Source organism: Hyposmocoma kahamanoa, unplaced genomic scaffold (genome assembly GCF_003589595.1).
Source record: "Hyposmocoma kahamanoa isolate Upper Pololo Valley unplaced genomic scaffold, ASM358959v1 65, whole genome shotgun sequence".
Lineage (NCBI taxonomy): Eukaryota > Metazoa > Arthropoda > Insecta > Lepidoptera > Cosmopterigidae > Hyposmocoma > Hyposmocoma kahamanoa.
In genome coordinates this window covers 11,889,176-11,910,969 of record NW_020653853.1, presented here as the reverse complement: position 1 = coordinate 11,910,969, position 21,794 = coordinate 11,889,176, and the positions used below count along the sequence as shown (strand labels likewise).

The following is a 21,794-nucleotide window of genomic DNA, read 5'->3' as shown; positions in this document are numbered from 1 at the left end:
AAGGAAACAGAGACGGGCGCCCGGGCAACAAAGATTTTTGTCGTGAATCGAGTTTTATTAAAATTTATTGATACCTGTACTATTTAAGAAATAAATTACAAGAAACTAAAAGTATTAATGGTCAAATTGTTATTTTCATAGTTATTTTGTGTTATTTGTACGTAATAAGTGAGAAACAATTACAACATAATTATAAAACCTATTAAACACTGAAATATAGATCGATGTCCACTATTTTGTCCACCCTTGTTTTGAACGATTAGCTCTTTATTGCTTTATGCATTTTATTTTCTTTGATCGCAGTTTGGTCAGATGGCGCGATACAGACTACGAACCACCTCAAGGAGTGACGGAACTGGAAGCAGTAGGCCTTCGTTCCTACACAGTACTTCTATATGGCCAGGGAATGGGTGAATGTCGCGTGACTGTATGCCTTCCGGACTCTGAAATTTGTACTGATTTCAGTTTACATGTGGTTGCCAGTGTTGTGTTAACACCTGCTATGGCCACTATAGCGCCAGGAGATACTTTGCGGTACAAGTAAGTGTTTAGTTTGTCTAATTTTTTTTGTAATGCAAATCATCGGTCGGTTGTGTATACTGGCATTGTCCATGCCAGTATACGCAATATTCATAAGGGGTAAAAATATACTTAGTATAAATCTTCTGTGAATACAAATTATTTTATATAAGCTGTAGACAGCATAAATAAGTCCAGTTTTAAATTAGACGCTTGTAGTAATTTACAGTTCACTACAGTATCGGCATGCTATGATGGACATTTTGACAGATTACAATAGTGAGGTCAAATCTCAATTCATTATCGAAAAAAATATAATCAAATGCGAGTCACATCTATAAGTTTTTAGATTTATAAGTAGTATTGCAAGGGGTAGCAGATAAAAAGTTTTAATTAAACGAAAATAAAAATGTTTATTTAATATATCGTCAATTCGAAACTGCTTTGTATTGCATTGAGCTTTGACGAGAGTTTGCCGGAGTTAGAAGTTGTGCTGGCCAGCGATCCCATAAGTGACGATCGTATTATTTTAGCAATTTCGAATTTCGAACATCAAATGCCGAGTTGTCTCGTAAAATTATACATTCCATAAATTATAACGCACGCACTATTGACAACATTGATCATGATCACTACTTTGAAATGCAGTAGCATTCTAATGAACGAGAAAATTCAAGTCAACAATGCACTCGTGAAGTTCCGTGAAACGCGAATAGCTCCGAAACTCAAAGCAATAGGATATCTAGAATATAGTATATTATGTATTTATTTTTAAAAGTATTTTGCATTGTGGGATGTTAAAATAATTTTAATTAATTTTATTTTAGAATAGTGCGAGCGCGCGCCGGCAGATTAACTATTCAAGACATATCAGAAACACTGTATTACATGAGGGTGCCGGAAACCTCGGTGGCTTTCTTAGAAGACTCAGTAAGTCTTGTCACGGGTACAGAGATCGGCACCACGAACGTACTACTCATGTCTGGAATGACTGAAGTAGCGTCAGCGACCTTAATTGTAGCCGAACCTCATTCTATAAAGGTTAAGCTACGACCTGCAGAACTACTTATTCGAGGGGAGCCTTTTTTGATACATGCAATAGTGCTGGATAAAGATGGCCATGCGCTTACTGCTGGTGATAAAGTGTTGATACGTCTCACGGCAGAAGGTGAAGCTAACGTAGATTTGTTGTCGTCAACGGAGAATGGAACATTGACTGATGCAGTTGCACGGAAAGCTGGGCCTTTGACAATTACTGCGAAGTTATATTCTATTGCTGGAAAAGTTTTGAACCGTAAGGTAAAGTTAATTTTTTGATTGTTTTTGTTTTAGACTACTTGTTTGAATTTGAATATAGATAACTCTTTATTAATCAGTCAAAGTGAGATAAATTAGTTCTAGTTCTTAGGTTTTCGCGATAGTTACACATAGGAAACGAAACTATTTTTCCTTTCCACGTCCCGTTCAGGTCCCCCAGGTCAGGTTACGTTAGGTTAGGAAACGTTGGTTTGTTTGAAAAAACAAATATTCGTGATTTCAATCCGGAAAAATAGTATCATTTTCTAGTTCTAGTACGTTGTTCATTTTTCATTGCTTTTGTTCTAGCTCACTCATGATACTCTTACGTATATGAGACGGCAGGCAATAATTGCAAGATTACTCTATGAATTATGTAAATCCTAAATTTTCTTAATATTGCAGGTGGAAGGGCAAGTGTCAGCAATAGCAATAGATCCATTGGAAGTTGTGCCACCAGAACTTTATATAGCTTGGACTGACAGCATTCAGTATGTATTATTTTTAAAAAGAAAGGTGTAATTTTCGATGTCCCACGTCTGAGTACGGGTCTCCTGTCAGGCGCGCATTTAGGTCATAGTCCGCCACACTGGCCCAATGCCGGTTGGCGACTTTACACGTTTTCCGAGAATTGTGACGTGCTTCCTTCTTCGACGTTCAGGTTTAGTCACGACATTTTCCTTCACAAATTTCGAATTAAATTTGCATATAAATTAGCCCGGATTCGAACGCACGGCTTCTACTTTAGAGGCGGTCAAACCATTAGGCTACAACAACTTCTTGATGATACTTAGAAACTTTTATTTTCTGTAGTTCTGGTCGAAATTATCAGATTTCTTTGTCTTATTAAATAGAATAGTGTAACCTTAAAAACTACATACAGCGGTGGGGCGTAATGGAACAACGTATCCACAAGCGTTGCACATGTAACTGCTCATTAAACGCGGTCGAGTTCAAGCAAATTAATAATAATAAAAATTACTTTGTTATATTATAGTGTTTATAGCTAAAATATAATAAAGTAAAGCATGCCAATTCTTAATACATAGACACTAGACTCTGTGCGTAACCTAATCGGTTTACAATGTTGATCATAGGATTCAATTTGATTACCATGGAAGTAAATTTCATTTTGTGGCCAGCTATATTTCTGTAATTTTGTCAAGCGTTCTGAGGAGTCTTCTGTATTTGTATTATTAGGTATCCTGTGGTAATATCCAAGCAGTGGCTATAGCAAGTGGCAAGCAGTTTTAATATTTCTTGATTATTTTTCCAGGGAAATAACCTTACGACATCGCGGCGGTGTACCCGTAATATGGACGGAGACAGAGCCTACTGCGTCATACAACGCTCTCACGCTCGCACCCACGGGCGTGGTCACAGTGCGTGGAACGGGCAATATCGGCGTACGCGTTCAGTTGGAAAAGTACCATCACGTTACTGCTTTTGGAAGGTCAGTTACTGAGTACATAATATTTTATTCTCATACGTGCTAGGAAATAAAATAAAATCGTCTTTTTCACTTCTCATGCTCTTAAAGTTCGTATTTATGCTGGTGTAGACTGCATAAAATAGGATTTTATGCTGTAGGCTGCATAAAATAAGATTTTATGCTCTAGTGCATAAAATAAAAAACCATCACATATTAAATATGTCTAAATATTGTAATTTTACATTCAATTTTAATTAAATAATCGTTTATTTGTAATATTGCTGTTTAATTTCCTCGTAATCGAAGTGAAAAGCAGAGTGTATAATTCGTTCGTAAAACCCTTTTTACCCTCGACTTAAGTATCCACCCTCGCCATGTAAAGTGACGCGTTTTATGCACTTGTACAATCGACTATATTTCACGAGCAAAATACATTGCAAACAATTATAAAATATTAAATAATTTGTTCATAAATACAAAAAAAAGAAAAGAGGAAAAGAGGAAAGGAAACAAATTAAAAAAGAAATAAAGTTAAAACGAATGAGCAAAAAAAGCATGTCAAAAAGTCCATGACTCAGCATCTGAGGACTATGCTAATTACATAGCTCTCGCTGATATTCTGCCATGGCCTGTCACAGAATAGAACGCCGCAATAATAAAAAAATTAAAATTCAAATACTAATTTGTAAAAATACACAATCAGACACTATAAATAAATTAAATGACACATAGGTACAACATTTAGACATGAAAAGAAATTGAGTAATAATTACGATAATGGTCAATTTAAATTGCACAATACCAAGTGCAATTTAAATTGACCATATACAAATACACAGACCAGATACACAAACAAGCTACTTCGCAAAGCCTGCGTCTCTAGATTGCTTTTATGTTTGCATTACTCTCAAGTTATATACTTGATGCTTTCAAAAAAATAACCCGCAATAAATATACCTACTAATTACGTAAATAGACGAATGAAAAACTGTCATACAGTCAACTGCTCATTATATAGTAATTGCGCGAATTAAAAAAAATATTGTCTGTCGTATACTTATTTTGCATTTAATTGTGGTGCACTAATATACCTGCACCCTTAGGGCGCGTTTATTCGACACGAATTTCATCACAATCACCCCGCGGTCGCTGAGCGGAGTCCGCGTTGCCGCCGCGCTCTATTCATTTAGCTTTTACGTTTTAACTTAAATGAGCTACCTGGGCACGCGGGCGAGTCTGGCTTGAATTTGGTCAATGCGGCGGCCGCGGTTGTATTATTCAGAGAAATTTAAATGTTGTTGCCCAGTAAATAGAATTCAGATTCGCCATTAATGTACATGAAGGCGTGGTAACTAGGCGGTCGCAGCGCAGCGGCCGCGCGAAGTCTTTCGTCTCGTGTAACTGGGCGCTAAGACTATCGAAGTGTAAGCCGCATACTTTAAAAAAGACGGTAAAATAAACAAAAGTACTTTGAAGTTCTTTTTTGTTATTTCTACTTTTTTGCATTTTCTTCGCGAAAACGAGTTCTAGTGAGAAGAGCGAAAATTCAATAATGAGCTATACTCCGCCCAATTAAAACAAGAAGCAAACATGTAAACCTTGCTTTACTTTTTCTATTATACATTCACCTTCATATTTCAGTCTTTTATTATTACTTTTGTTGTTTGAGAAAACCACTTTCTACATACCCCTCGGGAACGGGAATTGTTTAATACCTTGTATTATGTGGACTCTTATAATACTAGGTCTCCCTAGTTACCCATACTCGTCCGGCAATCCTTTACTTCCCGGTCTCTGCAATGATGCTATGGCAAAGGGCGCATGTCTGTGTGTGTATCACCATCGCCTAAACCACTATGAGGAAAATGGCGAATGTCATTTAAATCATAGATGTTTTCTTAGCTATGCGTTATGGTGAAATGTACTTTATGTTTATAACATTACAACAGTAAAATAAATAGTGAATTCCGACTGTACCTCGAAGAGTTGATATTGCCCTGAGTTAACACATACTTTTCGTTGCAGAGTGCTATCAGCTCCACCAGAATTAGTTCAAGTGTCAAGCACGGGCCACGCTCGAGTGGGTCGACCACATCAACTGCATATAGCTCTCACTGCTACTCACCCTGTCACTGGTGAACTATACAACTTTAACATGTAAGTGTCACATCTACGCGACATTCGCTTGTATATGGCACTGGATCGTGCCTTCATAAGATGAATGGATTAAGGAATTACTCGAGAAAACAATGACCTAATTATCCTTTTAATTTTATTGAATATTTTAGATGCAACTGTGGAACATTTGCCGTATCTTTGCTGGAGGGACCTGAACCTCATAACGTAACTGCTGCGCACTGGATACCACCAATTGGTAAGGAATATTGATTTATGTATATAAATGTATTAAAATTATTAATACATTTATGTACTTATACGAACATTCGTATAATAGAAATTAATAACCTTAGTATGTTGGACTAATTTCATGTTTCCTTAGCTATCAGTAATTATTACATGTTGTTTGTACAGCTCCCGCATTTTCATTGACTGTTGCTAATTTTGTTTGTCTACTACAATTTTATTTATTAATAATTAGACTTTGACGACAGTTGAATTCGCGCTCATGCACGCAATAATATGGTATTTGCGTCAGGTGAGGAGGTCTCTGGTTTGATTCCCGGTAGGACCAATTTAGGAAACAAACTTTTGTAAGTTTTTTCAAGTTTGGAAGTTCCGGGTGCCCCGGAGTTAAATTCTTTGCTCTGGTACTCTAAGTACAGTGAAAGTTTTTTGTAGTTGTTTAGTAATAGTAGAGCTCCTTGTGAAAGAGTTGGTCCAGGGAAGTACTGCCACCTTAATAATCTGAGTGGCATTACAACTACTATGGACAGGCATGTCCCTTACCACCAGGCTCACGACTTGTTCGTCCCGTCACTTGGTATTATAAAAAAAGAAAAGTTAGTAGTCGTTTTTAACTGACTTCAAGCTAAGCAGTAGCTTAAATGTGACGTTTTCAAGTGTAAATTTATTTTACCTATGGAATAAATGATTCTTTGACTTTGACTTTTGTATGCATGTTACGTGATAACTATGATATGTTGGCATATTTGTGAACCTATTTTGATGACTCTTTTTGTTTGAAAGAGGGTACCTCAGTAGTGGTCGCATTTAATTTTGAAGAAAATATTCCACCTCTAAGGTTGGCTGTTTACGCTTGAAGACTTATTTTTATAAATAGCACCTAAATTGTATAAGGAGCAATTATTTTAATGATTGATTTAGCTATGCTCCAATTGGAGGCGTTGTTCTCTCAATATACTTAAAGCAGTGAGCACGGATTTTTATTATCTCTACTTTTACTATCTATATTTAATTCGGTTTTGCGCACCTTCCTGTAACCGATTTCAATAACATTTGCTAAATAGATGTAATTCCACGAACTTTTGTGGTCGGTTTTTTTAGTACTCTGTACTGATTGAACGCGTATTGGTGTGCTCGTCTGACATGTTATTATTAAATTAGCATTAATCGGCTTACACGACTGTACAGATGGCGCGTGCTGCGTACTAGAATGCACGTGGCCGATGCGCGGCGTGTCCACGCTGCGAGTGTCGCGCGGGCGCATGGGCGACACTCACCGCGTGGCCGTGCGCGCTGCGCCCACGCTGCTGTGGCCGAGGAACGCCGCGGCGCTCGTCGGGGCTACCTTGCCGGTACGTTTTATTGTACGGACAACGGCACATCAGACCACACATTTTTGTTCGAAAATCGCCTCCAGCGCAACGGAACAAGATACGTCAATGTGTAGCTTGATGTGGTGGCATGTGTACTTAAAATAGTTAATAGTTAGCCTATATACAGTCCCAGTGCTGGACATTGGCCTCGTCTCACTATGAGAATTTCAAATTAAGTTTTGCACATCAATTCTGATAAACTCAAGAGGCTCGAATCCAGGACCGAACGACGAGAGGTCAAACCATTAGGCTTCTACTGTATAATTTTTTAATTATTGACAGAATTCATTGTAATAAAAATAAATTATGTTAAATGCATATTTCACAGTTTGTTAAATAAATACAGTTAAGTAAAATAGCCATTTTATATATTTTACTTAACTGTATTTATTTAACTAACTAAAATATAATTAAGGGGAACAAAAACCGATAAATCTCGATTCCTTTTTTGGTCTAGTCTCATGAAATGGATTTGTCGTATTGTATCTATGCACTTCAAACATATTTTTAAAGCGGATTTAGTGGTAGATGTTCGGGTTGGATAAATTGTTCGTAGAAGTGAACAAAAATTACCATTTGACAATTAAAAAAAAGTGAAATTTTAAATGTGACTTGCGTTTTATTCCGATGCTGTATTTAATGTAATTTCTTTTTATTACATTGAATTCATTACCTTTATGTCTTCGCTTCACATTTGTTTTTACAAAAAGTATGTTTGAGAAAATAAATATACGCGATTATAATTTCATATCAAATGTGTAGCAATCGCGAAAATCTAAGAGCTCTGTAGTGTTACTCTTATCTATCATCTATTATTTGATGTTCATCGCGCTAACCTCTGACATTTACACCTGTCATTATTTTGTATATGTCGGGATTTTGTAAATATATATAAATGTCATAATAAGACGTAAAGGGGAGACGTGGAGGGAAACTCCCTCGACACTATTTGTGTCTGGAATTATTTGATAATTAGTCTATACGTTCTTCGTTATCAATTCGTTAAGCCCACGGTGAATAATAACGTCAAAATAGTTAAATTTACAGTCAATGGCCTTGTAAGTGCACATCACAACCGGCGACCTGTCATACTCCTTCTTCCCCGCCGAAAAACTGACACTTACAACTCCAGCCGGTGTTACCCGCTCTAAAATAATAATAACTACAGTCATTGATTTAACGAATAAACCAACTATTCTATATTTTTGTAATCAGTAATCAACTATTTTAATAACGCACCGTTATACATATATTTGTTTCAGGTGATATCGGAAGGAGAAGCGCTAACGGGTACTTCAAGCGAACCACGTGTGGCTGACATTGTCATTCGTGATGGCCCACCACCGCATCGGTACCCTGATGCCCAATTGTTCACACTAAAATGCCGCAAGGTATGGAAACATTTCTATAAAACGAACAGGGTTCATCCAGATACACATTGTGTTAACGTTAATTATCTTGTAACGACAGCACATGGATAATACACTGTTGTTACATTAGATGTCCAGATGAAACCAAATTACGGATTTGTGGACGGCGCACTTTCTTGAAATGCATTGGCCACCTTCCCTTAAATAAGTTCTATCATCGTATAAAAAGAACGGAATCTCCACTATGTTAACAATTCACTATGTAAACAAACTTGAAGATATGCTACATTTAATGAAATGTGGCCATTACGTGGCTATCCCGGAGACAAGTTGACTAGTCCCATGTGCCTGTAATTTCACCTGCACCCTTCAAAACCGGAACACAGTAATACTAACATTACTGCTTGGCGGCAGAAATACGTAAGGTGGAAATACTACCCTGGACGAACGCTTTCACAAGGAGCTCTACTGCTAATAAGAGTTAGATGTTGTGATGAGTGATCCGTTGCCGAAGAGGGTTAAAATTCTGCACTCATATGTGAGGTCTTGCTTCTCTCTGCGAGGCGACACGAGAGAATAGAATAATCCACAAGGATTCACATCACAAGGCCGACAATAACACCCAAGTGTTACAGGTCTTGTTAACAAAAAAAAAAAAGAAAAATACGAATTTTTTACATCATGTGTCTAAAATGTTTATCTCTCCCGGTAAACTTTTATGAAGTTTGGTAGAACCTTATCTCTATTTGTAAAAATGTCATTGTAAATAAATAAAAAATCTCTATGTACAATTTAACTTTTAAATTGTAGCACCTATTTTGCGTTGTACAGAGTCATGTTCCTGCCACTGAAGTGTCTCCAAGAACGTCAGTTTTTTTAAATTTATTTCATGACCGTAGATACAAATCCTTCAATCGAAATATTAGAGATAGTAAACATAGAAAGTAATATAAAGAAGTAATAGCAACTGAACAAAATTAATAAAAAAAGTACAGTATTTACGATTACTGTTTACTTTCCTATATACAGTATTTGACTATAGTCAACCGTGACCATGGGACCTGTAAGGGGCCCGAAACGTTGATTTATTTGAAAATCTGGGAAAAAGTTTCATTTCCTATATGTATCTTCTTCTCGTATCGATAGCTTATACTTGCACCCCAGAATTATGGGACATGTTTGCCATCGTGGTGAAAGGATTTGCCAATCGGCGTAAGGTGCTTGCCGATTGTTGCCCAGGGTGCGATAGACGTACAGGGAATATGAGTAGTACGTCTCACGGGGAGGTAATTTTCGTGCACCCCAAGCAATACAACAACGAAATAAACTGGATTCGATAATAATAATAGATAGATAGATAGATATACATTGTATTGCTCGCACACAAGAACAAGAACAGTACATGAACAACTTAAAACTAATGTGGGCAAAGGTGGTCTTATCGCTAAGATCGATCTCTTCCAGACAACCTTTAAAGTAGAGGAAAGCTAATCGGAGTGGGAGAAGTAATGTGCCAATTTACAAATAAAAATTAATTGAATAATATATAACTTCTATTATAATTTATGAAATACTTAATAAATAAATAACGATATATTATACCTACATAAATATATGTATAAATACATATACCTAAACAAAGTTATACTTACTAATAAATATATACACGTTGCAAACTAGGACGCAATTCGGTTTTGAAAATAAGAAGCGACTTAGTAATACTATAATAACTTAATAATAGCAATAATAAATCTTGGACGCAGCGGGGAACACTCAACGAGTTCTCGTTTGCAACATCACTATTGTCACTGACAAGTATCTTTGAATGGAAAACGTCAGTGTCTTCTTGGTGTTGCTGAAGATTGAGAGTTACTATGTGTGTGTATTCCGCCCGGTACTTGGCGATGCTCAAATAGGACATTTGAGAATGCACACTGATTGAACGACCCTTTATAGTACAAACTACCATCTATTACAGTAATGTAAAAAAGTAATGTAAAACTTTTTATCCCAAAATATTGGGTGTTTATTGGCTTTAGGCGTAAATGTTTGAATTGATTGGTGGGCGATTTATTGGCTTTTGGCATACATGTTTGTATTGATCGGTTAAAGAGATTGTCAGCATAATTTGTCGATTTAGTTTACGTTGCTAATTTTATACAGGTGTAACAAAAACTTCCAATCGAATTTCAGCTGGTGGTCGTACTCATGATAATCAATAACATAAGTAAAACAATAAAATTATAAAAAATATTTTAAATTTGTGCCAAAAATGTTGTTTCACCATACAAAACGCGTGCTGACGGATTTAAATTTTAAGGAGGTGCAAAAGATTTTTCTATATTTGCTTACTTTTTAATAACACCTTTATAGTTAGTTAACATAGCTAATTTTATTTACAGAAAGGCGATTCCCGCCTCGAATTGGTATCTCACACAGAAGACGAGACTGAGTCAGTGGACTTTGAAATTGCTTGCGCACCTCACGTGTCCAGAATAAGATTGGAACCATCTGAAACTCCTGGAAATTGCTCTGAAGGACCCAAGTAAGGAAAAATATTTCGACTCGTCTGTAGAATAAAGACCTATGTGCAAGATGCTGTTTATTCTCGGGACATTGTACATTTCGTTTGTTGTTCTTGACTGCGGATATCCACAGTCAAAGATCGACTGTAGTTCGATCTTTGACTGTGGATATCCACAGTCAAAGATCGACTTTAGTTCGATTTTATGTGTCCGAAGCGAACTAATAATTACATAAAAAATCTGAAAACGCCTTTATATAGCCTTTTGAATAACGAGATTTAACGAACCTCTTTTCGCTGTATAATCACATCGCACTTTGTTCTTCGGATGAGTCGATTTAATAGCTAACTAACTATGTAGTAAGTTTATAACTTATTATCAAATATCGATTGATTTCATACAACTACTTATTGGTGTTATTATAAGCACTACATATTGTAAAGTGCGCGTTTCTTTTTACTCTAATGTGAACGAGCTAAGGCAATCAAAAGGTTACCCTAAGGGATAAACCACACTTATCGATACGAAATCGGCTTAAGGCGATCATGTTTTAACTACACTTGTCGCATTAAGCCGATTCACCGCGGACGCAGACGTACAGGCGCCGATGCGCCAATTGTTTTGTAGACTAGGACCAGCTGTAGCCGGACGCGATCGGAAGTTCGCAGTAAGCAGATTCGTTGCCGACCTGTGTTGAACCACGTTCGTACGAACCGATCCGAAACGCATAACGTCTTTTTAGCTCTTACGTTCATGGACATAAAGCTTTTTCTGACCGTCTTAATTAAAGGCGATTCTGCGTTGATAAGTGTTTTTTTTTAATATTAAGTAACGGGACGAAGAAGTCGTGCTCCTGATGGTAAGTTACATGCCTGTCTATAACAGTTGAAGTGCCACTCAGAGCTTTAAATCGCAAAGATCTGAGGGGAACTATCACTGCGCCCGTTACCCTGATACATAAGTTGACAAGTTCCATGTGCCTGTAATTTCACCAAGTTTTTGGTTTGTCCCTAACAGTTTAATTATAAAGTTAATATTTCGTTAAATTATGAAATAATAATTTAAGTTAACATTCACAGTATAGAATACATAATAATTTCACTAAATATGTAAGTATTTATAATGTTTATTTTTCTACAGAGTATGGCTCCGCCCTGGTCACGAAGTGACAGTCAAAGTGGCTCTACTAGATGCGATTGGCAGAGAATTACTCGACGAGCGTGGGCCCAAAGTCACTTGGGACGTAAAGCCTCATCATATTGGCATTGATTATAAAGCTATTGACAGGTTACTTGTTGAAAGTCATCCGGACTATGACCCTGTACCTGTGCCTTTTAAGTATTACCAGGTAAGTTTTACACATTAAAAGGATTTCAATTTTCTTTCATTTGTCATTTGTTTGACAAAGGCTACTTGCTTGTTTGCATATCACTACTGAAATACTTTCACGTCATAATAGTCTGACGTGAAAGTATTTCAGTAGTGATATTATTCAGTAGTCAGCTGCTAGAATATTTTATTGTTGTTAAAAGCTTATACTGTCCCACTGCTGGGCAAAGACCTCCCTCTCCACACCTTTCTGTTTTGCGCCACTGAGGACCAGTCTGTTAGGGGCGCGTCTAGCTCGTCTCTTCATCGACCCTTTAGTCAGCCGCGTGGTCGTTTGCTAGAATATAGAGTTCTAAAAAATAGTGTTTGGAAGATGCTACAATACTCAGCTTAGCATTACACTTACCGAAAATGATTTCCATTTCTTCCAATACTGCCTCCACGGTCGAACGGTTACCATGCGGGTCTTGCACGCAGAGGCCCCGGGTTCAATTCTCGGGAAACAAATTACACTTGTAATCATCAAATCGATTAAACTCTATTACTCAATAGTAAGGCAGATTTGTCTGAAAATAATGAGTAAGAAACTCTAGGAGATGCTTTTTGAAAACAAACATTTGAACAGATTTATCATTTACGATATTTATTTCATATGTATGTATTATAGATCGAGACAACTTGCAAGAGCTGAACGGGTCACTACCTTAGATTTTTGACATAGAAGACGCAGAAACTAAACTTACAACAGATATACAAACCATATTTGTGTTGTAAGAACGAGCGATTCGTTCTGTGTACCGTTTAGGTTCTCGGGTTTCTCTCATAGAAACGTTTTTTCACATATATTTTTATCATTATGTATTTTTAAAAACATTTTGTATGCCCGTAAAAATATACATAATTTCATTAAGAAAGAAGATAGCCATAAAATTAACCTTAGAACTAAGTCCAAACCCATGGTACCACGATTTCGTTTAACTAAGGTAAACGATTCTTTTAGGGGAACAGTATACGTTTTTACAAGATTCCGGAGCATGTATTAAAATTATCACTTCCTTATATAGATTTTAAGACTTTCGTGGTTATTCACTAAATGATTATCACTAGTATCAGGTTTCTTACCACGGTATGACTTCTTTTTATTTTCCCGATATTTCGGAACGGTTGCACGCTCCATGGTCACGGGTTGACTGGAGCGGCAGATGACAGCTTTATGAGCAGACATATCTGTCTACCCTCTTGCGCTGTCGACGACTACCTTCATCGCGATTTGTTGTGGCGTTACCATTGTCACTCACTTTTTTCACACAAACCACACTCACTATATCCACACGCGAAACTGAACTCGAGGTGTTTTTGTTTTTATTACTGCACGCACTAAGGACCGGATTCCATGCACTGGACAGTTTAAAACCATCATCACGGTTAAAGGTTATGTACTTCGTGATCTCGATGGCTTCTCGTACCAACCGTGGTATGTAGTGACGTTCTGTCGAGAGTACCTGGGGGCTATGCAACTCGATCCAGTGGTTAGTGTCAGTCTGTGTGAGATGTTGTGCTATAGCCGACTTCTGTGCATCATTGTTTTTTACTGCTCGGATGTGTTTCTTCATACGATCGACAATTGTTCGTTTAGTCTGACCGATATACGAGCTCCCACAGCTGCAGTTCACTTTATAGACACCCGGTGTTTGTAAAGGAAGGTGGTCTTTTGGTGAACGTAACATTTTTCCTATTTTGGTTAAGGGGGTGAAAACAGTTTTTATGGAAAACTTCCTTAGCGACCTGGCTATTTTATCTGTCACCCCTTGTACATAGGGCAGAAAAACTGGTAGTCTCTGTACGTCAATTTGCTTCTTCCTTTTGTGTATTGGTTTAAATGTTTTTATTTTGTATCCATTCTGTCGCAAAACCGTCTTAACATATATCCAAAAATGCAAGCGCGCGATTTTTCTCAATTTCACAAGTGAATTTCATTTTGTTATGGGTGTTATTAAGACGTGCTAATTAATTTTGTATATGTTGCTCCTTTCCTTCCATTATGCAAAACACGTCATCAACATACCTCTTCCATAATTTTATTGTTGATGGTGCTGACAGAATGGCGGCGTGTTCATAGTATTCCATCCAAATGTTGGCAACAAAGGGAGCAACGGGACTGCCCATCGCTACACTATCAATCTGAAGGTAGTATTGGCCATTATACCGTACAGAGACTACCAGTTTTTCTGGTCTATGTACAAGGGGTGACAGATAAAATAGCCAGGTCGCTAAGGAAGTTTTCCATAAAAACTGTTTTCACCCCCTTAACCAAAATAGGAAAAATGTTACGTTCACCAAAAGACCACCGTCCTTTACAAACACCGGGTGTCTATAAAGTGAACTGCAGTTGTGGGAGCTCGTATATCGGTCAGACTAAACGAACAATTGTCGATCGTATGAAGGAACACATCCGGGCAGTAAAAAACAATGATGCACAGAAGTCGGCTATAGCACAACATCTCACACAGACTGACACTAACCACTGGATCGAGTTGCATAGCCCCCAGGTACTCTCGACAGAACGTCACTACATACCACGGTTGGTACGAGAAGCCATCGAGATCACGAAGTACAAAACATTTAACCGTGATGATGGTTTTAAACTTTCCAGTGCATGGAATCCGGTCCTTAGTGCGTGCAGTAATAAAAACAAAAACACCTCGAGTTCAGTTTCGCGTATGGATACAGTGAGTTTGGTTTGTGTGAAAAAAGTGAGTGACAATAGTAACGCCACAACAAATCGCGATGAAGGTAGTCGTCGACAGCGCAAGAGGGTAGACAGATATATCTGCTCATAAAGCTGTCATCTGCCGCCGTCCAGTCAACCCGTGACCATGGAGCGTGCAACCGTTCCGAAATATGAAAATAAAAAGAAGTCATGCCGTGGTAAGAAACCTGATACTAGTGACAATCACTTCCTTAGTTTAAATCTTACATTAAAAGTATTTTCATTAAAAAATCATATTACAAAATTGAAGACATGTTTGGAAAAACGACGTGGATTCCACACAAATTTGATTCAAAGTGTATTCCATAGCATTTAAGTTTATTTGAAAAGAACAATCCCTAAACTTTCTTGCTCGATCTTCTCAGGGAAGTCAGCTTAGTGAACGAGCACTAACTTAAAATACGACGTTTTCAAGTGTATAATTTATTTTATCTATGAAATAAATGATTCTTTGACTTGTGTGAGTGTTGTGTGTGTGAGTGTAAAGTTTTTCTTTCAATATGGTTTGACGGGTGAAACTCTTTGCTAAAAACCTTTCAGTTTGCCTCATTAAAGCCTCCTGTGGCCAGCTGAAGTATTTGCTACTGAGGGGGAATGCCACGCTGGCCGCTACTTCCAACAAAGAATACGTTTAGCTATCCAAAGGGGAAACGATTGCCCGCCTCTTAAACACGATGCGCCAGGCGAGCCTAGATGTCATTTGTTACATTTTACCAGGATACTACATACTTTTTGTATTTCTTTGTAAAAACAAATGTTTATTTCTGATTTAGACCCGAAAAAATTTGTTATGTTTGCTAAAGTAAGGTTTAGTCATGGGTAAATTTAATGTTTTTGCTGTTTGATTGCAGATTGTCATGGCAAGTGAACAAGCGATCGGATGGAGTGGAGCGTTGATAGCCAGTATACCTGATGCGACAGCTAGCATTCAAGCTAAAGTAGTCGCCCCACTACGCGTTGAACCTTTGAAGGTATGTTTACTAGTGTTCGATATTCTGTCTGTGTTATTCAATCTATAATGATATCAAATGCTTTGCGTACTGACTGGAACGAAATTGCCTGTGTTGTGTCGTCGGTGTTGACACTGTCGCGAAAAACCAACTTTGTGTAAAATAAATTCATGTTCTTTTAGGACTTCCTCTATGGTTTTCTATAATTGTACCTTTTTTATTAAAAAATACGAACCTCTAAAGTTTGTGGAATTACATTTATTGTACATGTATTGTTTTATTGAAATCGGTTAACGGAAAGTGGGTGAAATCCAGTAAAGCGGATTCGTCCTCTAATTTACCACCCTTAGAGGTGGAATATTTTTTTCAAATTTGAATAGGATCACTATTGAGGTAATCCCTTGTCGAAATCGCTTCACGAATGTCGAAACAATCGCGTAACATATACATAAGAAAATACAGTCGAATTGAGAACCTGCTCCTTATTTGACATTGGTTAAAAAGTGCTATCAAGGTGTAACGAACAAAACTTTGTGTCATTGTCCGTCCCTCCATACTAATGTTACCCGTAGATTTATGCCGCTGTCGTCGTGAAAGAAAGAACGCGTGAATAGTTTGGTATCATTTTGGGGAGAATAGCACAGGTAATTTGTTAATTACTAACAACTACAAGCGCCATAATACAGTCACCAAAGCCGCGTGGTTCAGCCTCTTTACGCCACAACTTGTAAGATTTGCGCTTAAAGGATATTTTATTTATTTCGTAAGATTTTTGTAAATAAAATTATTGAAAAACGGCAAGCCAATGAAGCTTATGTACACGATATGTGTTAACGAGCGACTGAACATTTACGATACCATGTAAGTAGATATATAATAAAATAATATATCGATCCCTCTTATGTAAACAATATTAAACCGAATTATTAATATTTTGAGAACGCTTTAATCTATTGAAAGCACTAAAATATACATAATAGCTGCGACTCTTACTTTATTGCAATTACCGCCAAGCAGTAACGTCAGATTACTGTGCTCCGGTTTTGAAGGGTGAGAGTCCTGGTGAAATTACAGGCATATGGGACTTGTCAAATTATGTCTCAGGGTGACGGGCGCAGTGGCAGTGCCCCTCAGATCTTTGCGATTTAACGCTCTGAATGCACTTCAACTGTTATGGACAGGCGTGTAGCTTACCATCAGGCGCACGACTTGTTCGTCCCGTCACTATTTTTTCGTCATTATTTTTCATCCTTTATAACTTAACTGCTTAGTATAGACCTACATGAAAATAAATGATTTGTAAAAAAATGCAGCTGTTTTTGGAGCTTATGATATATTACGTAGATGAGTAGATAGATAGAAACAACGCTTTGGCGACCCGCTGACAATGCTTTTAATTATTCGTCGCCGTCAGCGAGCCACTGCTCCAGTCAGATGCCAATAATATGTCTGAGAGATAATTATTATTTTAATATAATACGTATACCATTTTAAAAGTATATAACACTAAACTAAAAATAATTTGTAAAACATAAACAACTCTGCCAATATTGAATAATGTATTGAAATGCTCAGGCGAGTTTGGGCCGATACTGTTCGTCCAACGCATACGCAGCAGGATCGCTTGTACGACATGGACCTTTATATATAAATCTATTTGGTGTAACTAGGTAAACATAGCTTGGGAAGCTGAAACAGCGTCAAACATCGCGACAGTGACGGGCGGAAGTGGTCGTTACAGCGTAGAGACACCGGCGGGCGTAAGTGGTTTTGTCCAAGATGGCTCGTTGGGCATGAGCGTACCCGCGCCTGGTAATTACGACCTTATCATCACGGACTTATGCGTGAGCGAACGGCAATTGATTGAGGTAAGTTTTGTTTTATTTTGTTCGTCGGGATAAAGCGACTTTAAATCCTAAGTAAATGCAGGTGCAATACTCTAATAACACAGTCAAGACTGCACTGAATGTTTTGTTTTACTTAGTTATGTTTAGTAAGTCGGTAGGCAATATTCAACTACTACCCTAATTTTTAAAATTCTGGTGTAAAACCTTCGCTTTGCGATTTTTGCATTTTGTTTTTATAAACGTCACTTTATAAAACTCGTCGCGTAGTTTTTAAGACTAAACACTGAATTAAAGACTAATAACAATAATCTTTTAAGCCCAGGGCGAAGTGTATAATAGATAATAATACGCCAGACATTGCATTGCAGAGGAATTGCCTGCTCTATACCCCAGAGTAACGAAATCATCTTCATGAGCACAAATCACAATACCCAATTAAAAAAAAAAAAATTTAAAATTTATTTCTGGCCATGGAAACAAAGTCCTTTAGCCCAAAACATAAAAATAAGTTTTTCTGTAAATATGGCCGCCACAAAGAGGATAGGCAATTTGAGGCGGCGTGCTTGGATTGACTCGGGATTCCTTTAGAACGAACGGGCCGATACGGGTATTTTAGTTCGAGATTCATATAATTTCGCGTTTTAATCTTCGATTAAGGCACAATAGCACTATCCTATTCCACTTTAAACTAGATTTCACAAAATAATTGAAAGTCAAAATAAAAACGACACTTTTCCCTCCAATAGGTCCAGAGCGAATCCCCACAATACCCAATCAGTGGTAGTGTTGGGACAATGAAAAGTTTCCGTTTAAAAAAAAATATACATCAGAAACATGTGTACTTTACATTTTTCTTTTCACTGTCAAAAGTTGAAGTTACTAAACAAAAACGATGGATCCAACAACAAGTGGTGGTGGTGTAACGTGGTTGTTAGAGGTTTTTTTTCGTTGTTGTGAAATCATTTTAAATCTCGTTTTTCTTTGGGTGACTTTTACCTATATAAGTTTATTTTATAAATCATACTAAATAAAACTTCTAAATTTACTTCTGAACGTAGAACAGAATATGAGCCCTCCAAATTATATTTTTCCAGTTTTTCGGGATTTTTTCCGGAAAAATTTCTACTATTTGAAATTTTTCGGAAAATTACCCAACAGTAATCAGGGGTGACTTTTGATTTACAAAAGTTTGTTTCTAAATTGTTACCGGAAATCGAACCCAGTACACCCTCATCACTTGCCTAAGGTGCAAACCGCTGAGCTAAAACGTTGTGAAATAAATTACCAATTAAATTAATAATTTTGCTCCACAGGTAACCATAGAAGAAGTGTTAAGTGTAGAAGTATCGACTTCTCGCGCAGTTTGCGTCGGTAGTTGCGTGCCTATTATAGCGCTAGTCAAAGGTGTATCGCATAGATATTTGACTGCTACCCGGTCGCCTGAATGGCGTGTGTCAGGGAACGTCAATATCAAGGAGGGTACTATTTGCGGATTGAAAGAAGGTTCCGGACGAGTTCGCGCTTCTCTTGGTGGTGTTTGGAGCCCTGAAGTTGAAGTGAGTATGTCTATAGTTTCTTAGAGTGGTAGTAGGTGAATTGAGCCAACGATATGTGGTCTTTGCCACGCCCAGTAGGGCTAGCACGACAGGGCGGCGCGACTTGTGCGAGAGCGACTTAGAAGCGCAAGATAGTGCTATTCTCTATGCGCGATACGATACCGCAATCCTATGACGTAGATTGTGCTAAAGGGTTCGTTTCCCGTACCCCGCAGTTCACTAAACGGTGATCGGTCGAGAGGATTTGAATCCAAGAGTCCCACGGCCAAGTTCTCCACAAACTTTTTTATAAATAACTTTTTAAAAGCATATTTAACTTTGCTTAAGAATGTGCTGTACAATTGTCGCAATTTGCAGATATTGGTGTTCCCACCTTTAAAAATAATCCCGGAAAAAGCACGTCTCCCGCCAGGAGCGCGCTTGCAGCTGAGACACCAGGGAGGCCCCCCATCGCACCTCGCTTCTCTTCAGTACAAAGCTGTATCAGGAGTTAACTATGTTGAGGTACTTTACATTACATAATTTACAGTTTCCATGCTGATTTGCCACTCAGAGGTCCCGGGTTGGATTCCCGGACTGGGAGAAATATTTGTATGGCCTACATTTATTTCTCTCGTGAGTTTGGGTGTAATTTATGCTACATGGCACCCGTGATACAGGGTTTGCCTGGTGTGGCTATGAGTGTGCGTTATTTATTTATGTTATATATTACTTTTTATTCACTTTTCTAATTTGAATTGGATGACGATTGTGATTACTTGCTATTATCGTTGCTACAGCTTATATATTTTTTGGATTCTGAATTTAATTCAAGTATCGTATTTATTTTTCATTTTGTTTATTTGCACAATACAGATAGACTAGTGTTGTCTCAATTAAAAATTGCCACAACATGTGATAGTCAAACACAACTATACTCTTGTCAAATTCGATACAGCATAAACGTTAACAAACAAAAATATGTTTTTGGGGTTTTCACCTCAGTTTTACAGTTACCACAATTTCAATGTTTTTCCCCGAAATTCGGTTAGGATATGTTTAATTTTGTTCATAACAAATTTATAATCACCAGTAAGTGATTTGAAACCAACATAAACATAATTACCAATAATTAATTATTTATAAATCTATGTCATGCTAATGGTTTTAATGGAGATATTGCAAACATTCAAGTTCGAATAACGCACGCACACACTATAATAATAACAGTAGTTAATTTAAGTTCAGAATTGGAAATTGACTATTCACATACGAATACCACCTCCCTGACAGACCGATAGAGTATGACAAATGCCAAACAAATCACTGTTCTTTCCACTTGATTATAATTAAGATTTCTCTATAATGCCAACAATTATAATTTGTAGGCTGAAAAGGCTAAGTTTAATAAATATTTATTATTTATTGGTAATTAAATTTTTAAGTATATTTTGTTCCCTTATTCTAGGTCTCATCAATAGGATCTGTCCACGGTGTATCATTAGGAAAGTCGGGAATCAAGCTTGTGGCTACAGACGTTGCAAATGTTGAGATGGCTAGTGCACTGTCTGAAGTCGAGGCAAGTATTGAGACATTTTTTTTAAATGTACAGTGTCAAGAGCACGCCTAACTTAGCTAAACAAAGTTTGGCTGCTTAAGTTATGTTTTAAATTGAACTCAATGTCGCTTGCAGTGAGACCGGTTCAAAGTTGTAAGTGTCAAGTTTGGTGTGCTCTTGGCAGTACCAAAAATCACTAAGTGTTTGCTAAGAAAACGCTGATTGTTCAGTGTTGTTTTCCTAATAGAAGTTCAATTGTAGTTGGTACAATGAACAATACATGTAAATAATTTCAATTGTAATTCGTTTTCTGAAATAATCACGTCATGTGGTCCGAATTTTGTTTTATTCTCAAATAAACATGTGGTTCGGATTGGTCTATCGTCATTACAAAAAAAGTCCAATACGCATCTAGCGTATTGGACTCCGCAATCTACGTGATGGAAAGTGCCGATGAGGTCGACAATGAAGCATGCACACCTAAATAATGTCCAGTCACACTCGCCTCAGAATGGCCTAAGTTATAGCGTTCAGGGAATAAGTCTGTAGGCAACAATTTTTGATATGCTTCGATTTATATGTAAACAAGATAAGGCTCACACAAAGTTTGTAGAAAAGTTGACAAAGTAACTATTACAGTGTAACTATTCTATTATGTTTCAGGTAGTACCAATATCAGGGCTTCGCGTTCGCGCTGCTACTCAAACGTTGCTAGTGGGCAACCCTAGTCCAGTATGGATAGAAGCCATAGGGCTTACAGCGGCGTCATTGGGGTCTCTTTCACCAGTACCTAGAGTCACATTTAGCGTGCGAGATCCAGCCTCTGCTAGACTATATACTTCACATGTTGACGGTAAGATTAAGGATTTTTTAACATTTTGTTTTTTTGTGCTTTCCACCTATTTAAAAGGCTCTTTGATTAATTC

General features: G+C 37.4%; 1 protein-coding gene across 2 annotated transcripts in view; it reads left to right on the top strand.

The window, feature by feature from the left end:
- The window catches only part of LOC113231368 (nuclear pore membrane glycoprotein 210), a 40,215-nt gene that overhangs the window by 2,376 nt on the left and 16,045 nt on the right, over nt 1-21,794 (top strand). The window contains exons 5-20 of one of the 2 annotated variants that reach the window (XM_026465659.1): nt 304-540; nt 1,347-1,818; nt 2,221-2,306; nt 3,092-3,268; nt 5,273-5,404; nt 5,536-5,621; nt 6,800-6,963; nt 8,247-8,375; nt 10,757-10,899; nt 12,020-12,227; nt 15,830-15,949; nt 17,599-17,796; nt 19,089-19,331; nt 19,689-19,835; nt 20,779-20,889; nt 21,532-21,721. In XM_026465659.1, the coding sequence (XP_026321444.1) occupies nt 304-540; nt 1,347-1,818; nt 2,221-2,306; nt 3,092-3,268; nt 5,273-5,404; nt 5,536-5,621; nt 6,800-6,963; nt 8,247-8,375; nt 10,757-10,899; nt 12,020-12,227; nt 15,830-15,949; nt 17,599-17,796; nt 19,089-19,331; nt 19,689-19,835; nt 20,779-20,889; nt 21,532-21,721 (2,843 nt within the window). The remainder of the gene's footprint in view (nt 1-303; nt 541-1,346; nt 1,819-2,220; nt 2,307-3,091; nt 3,269-5,272; nt 5,405-5,535; nt 5,622-6,799; nt 6,964-8,246; nt 8,376-10,756; nt 10,900-12,019; nt 12,228-15,829; nt 15,950-17,598; nt 17,797-19,088; nt 19,332-19,688; nt 19,836-20,778; nt 20,890-21,531; nt 21,722-21,794) is intronic. The other variant, XM_026465661.1, reaches the window with a different exon arrangement.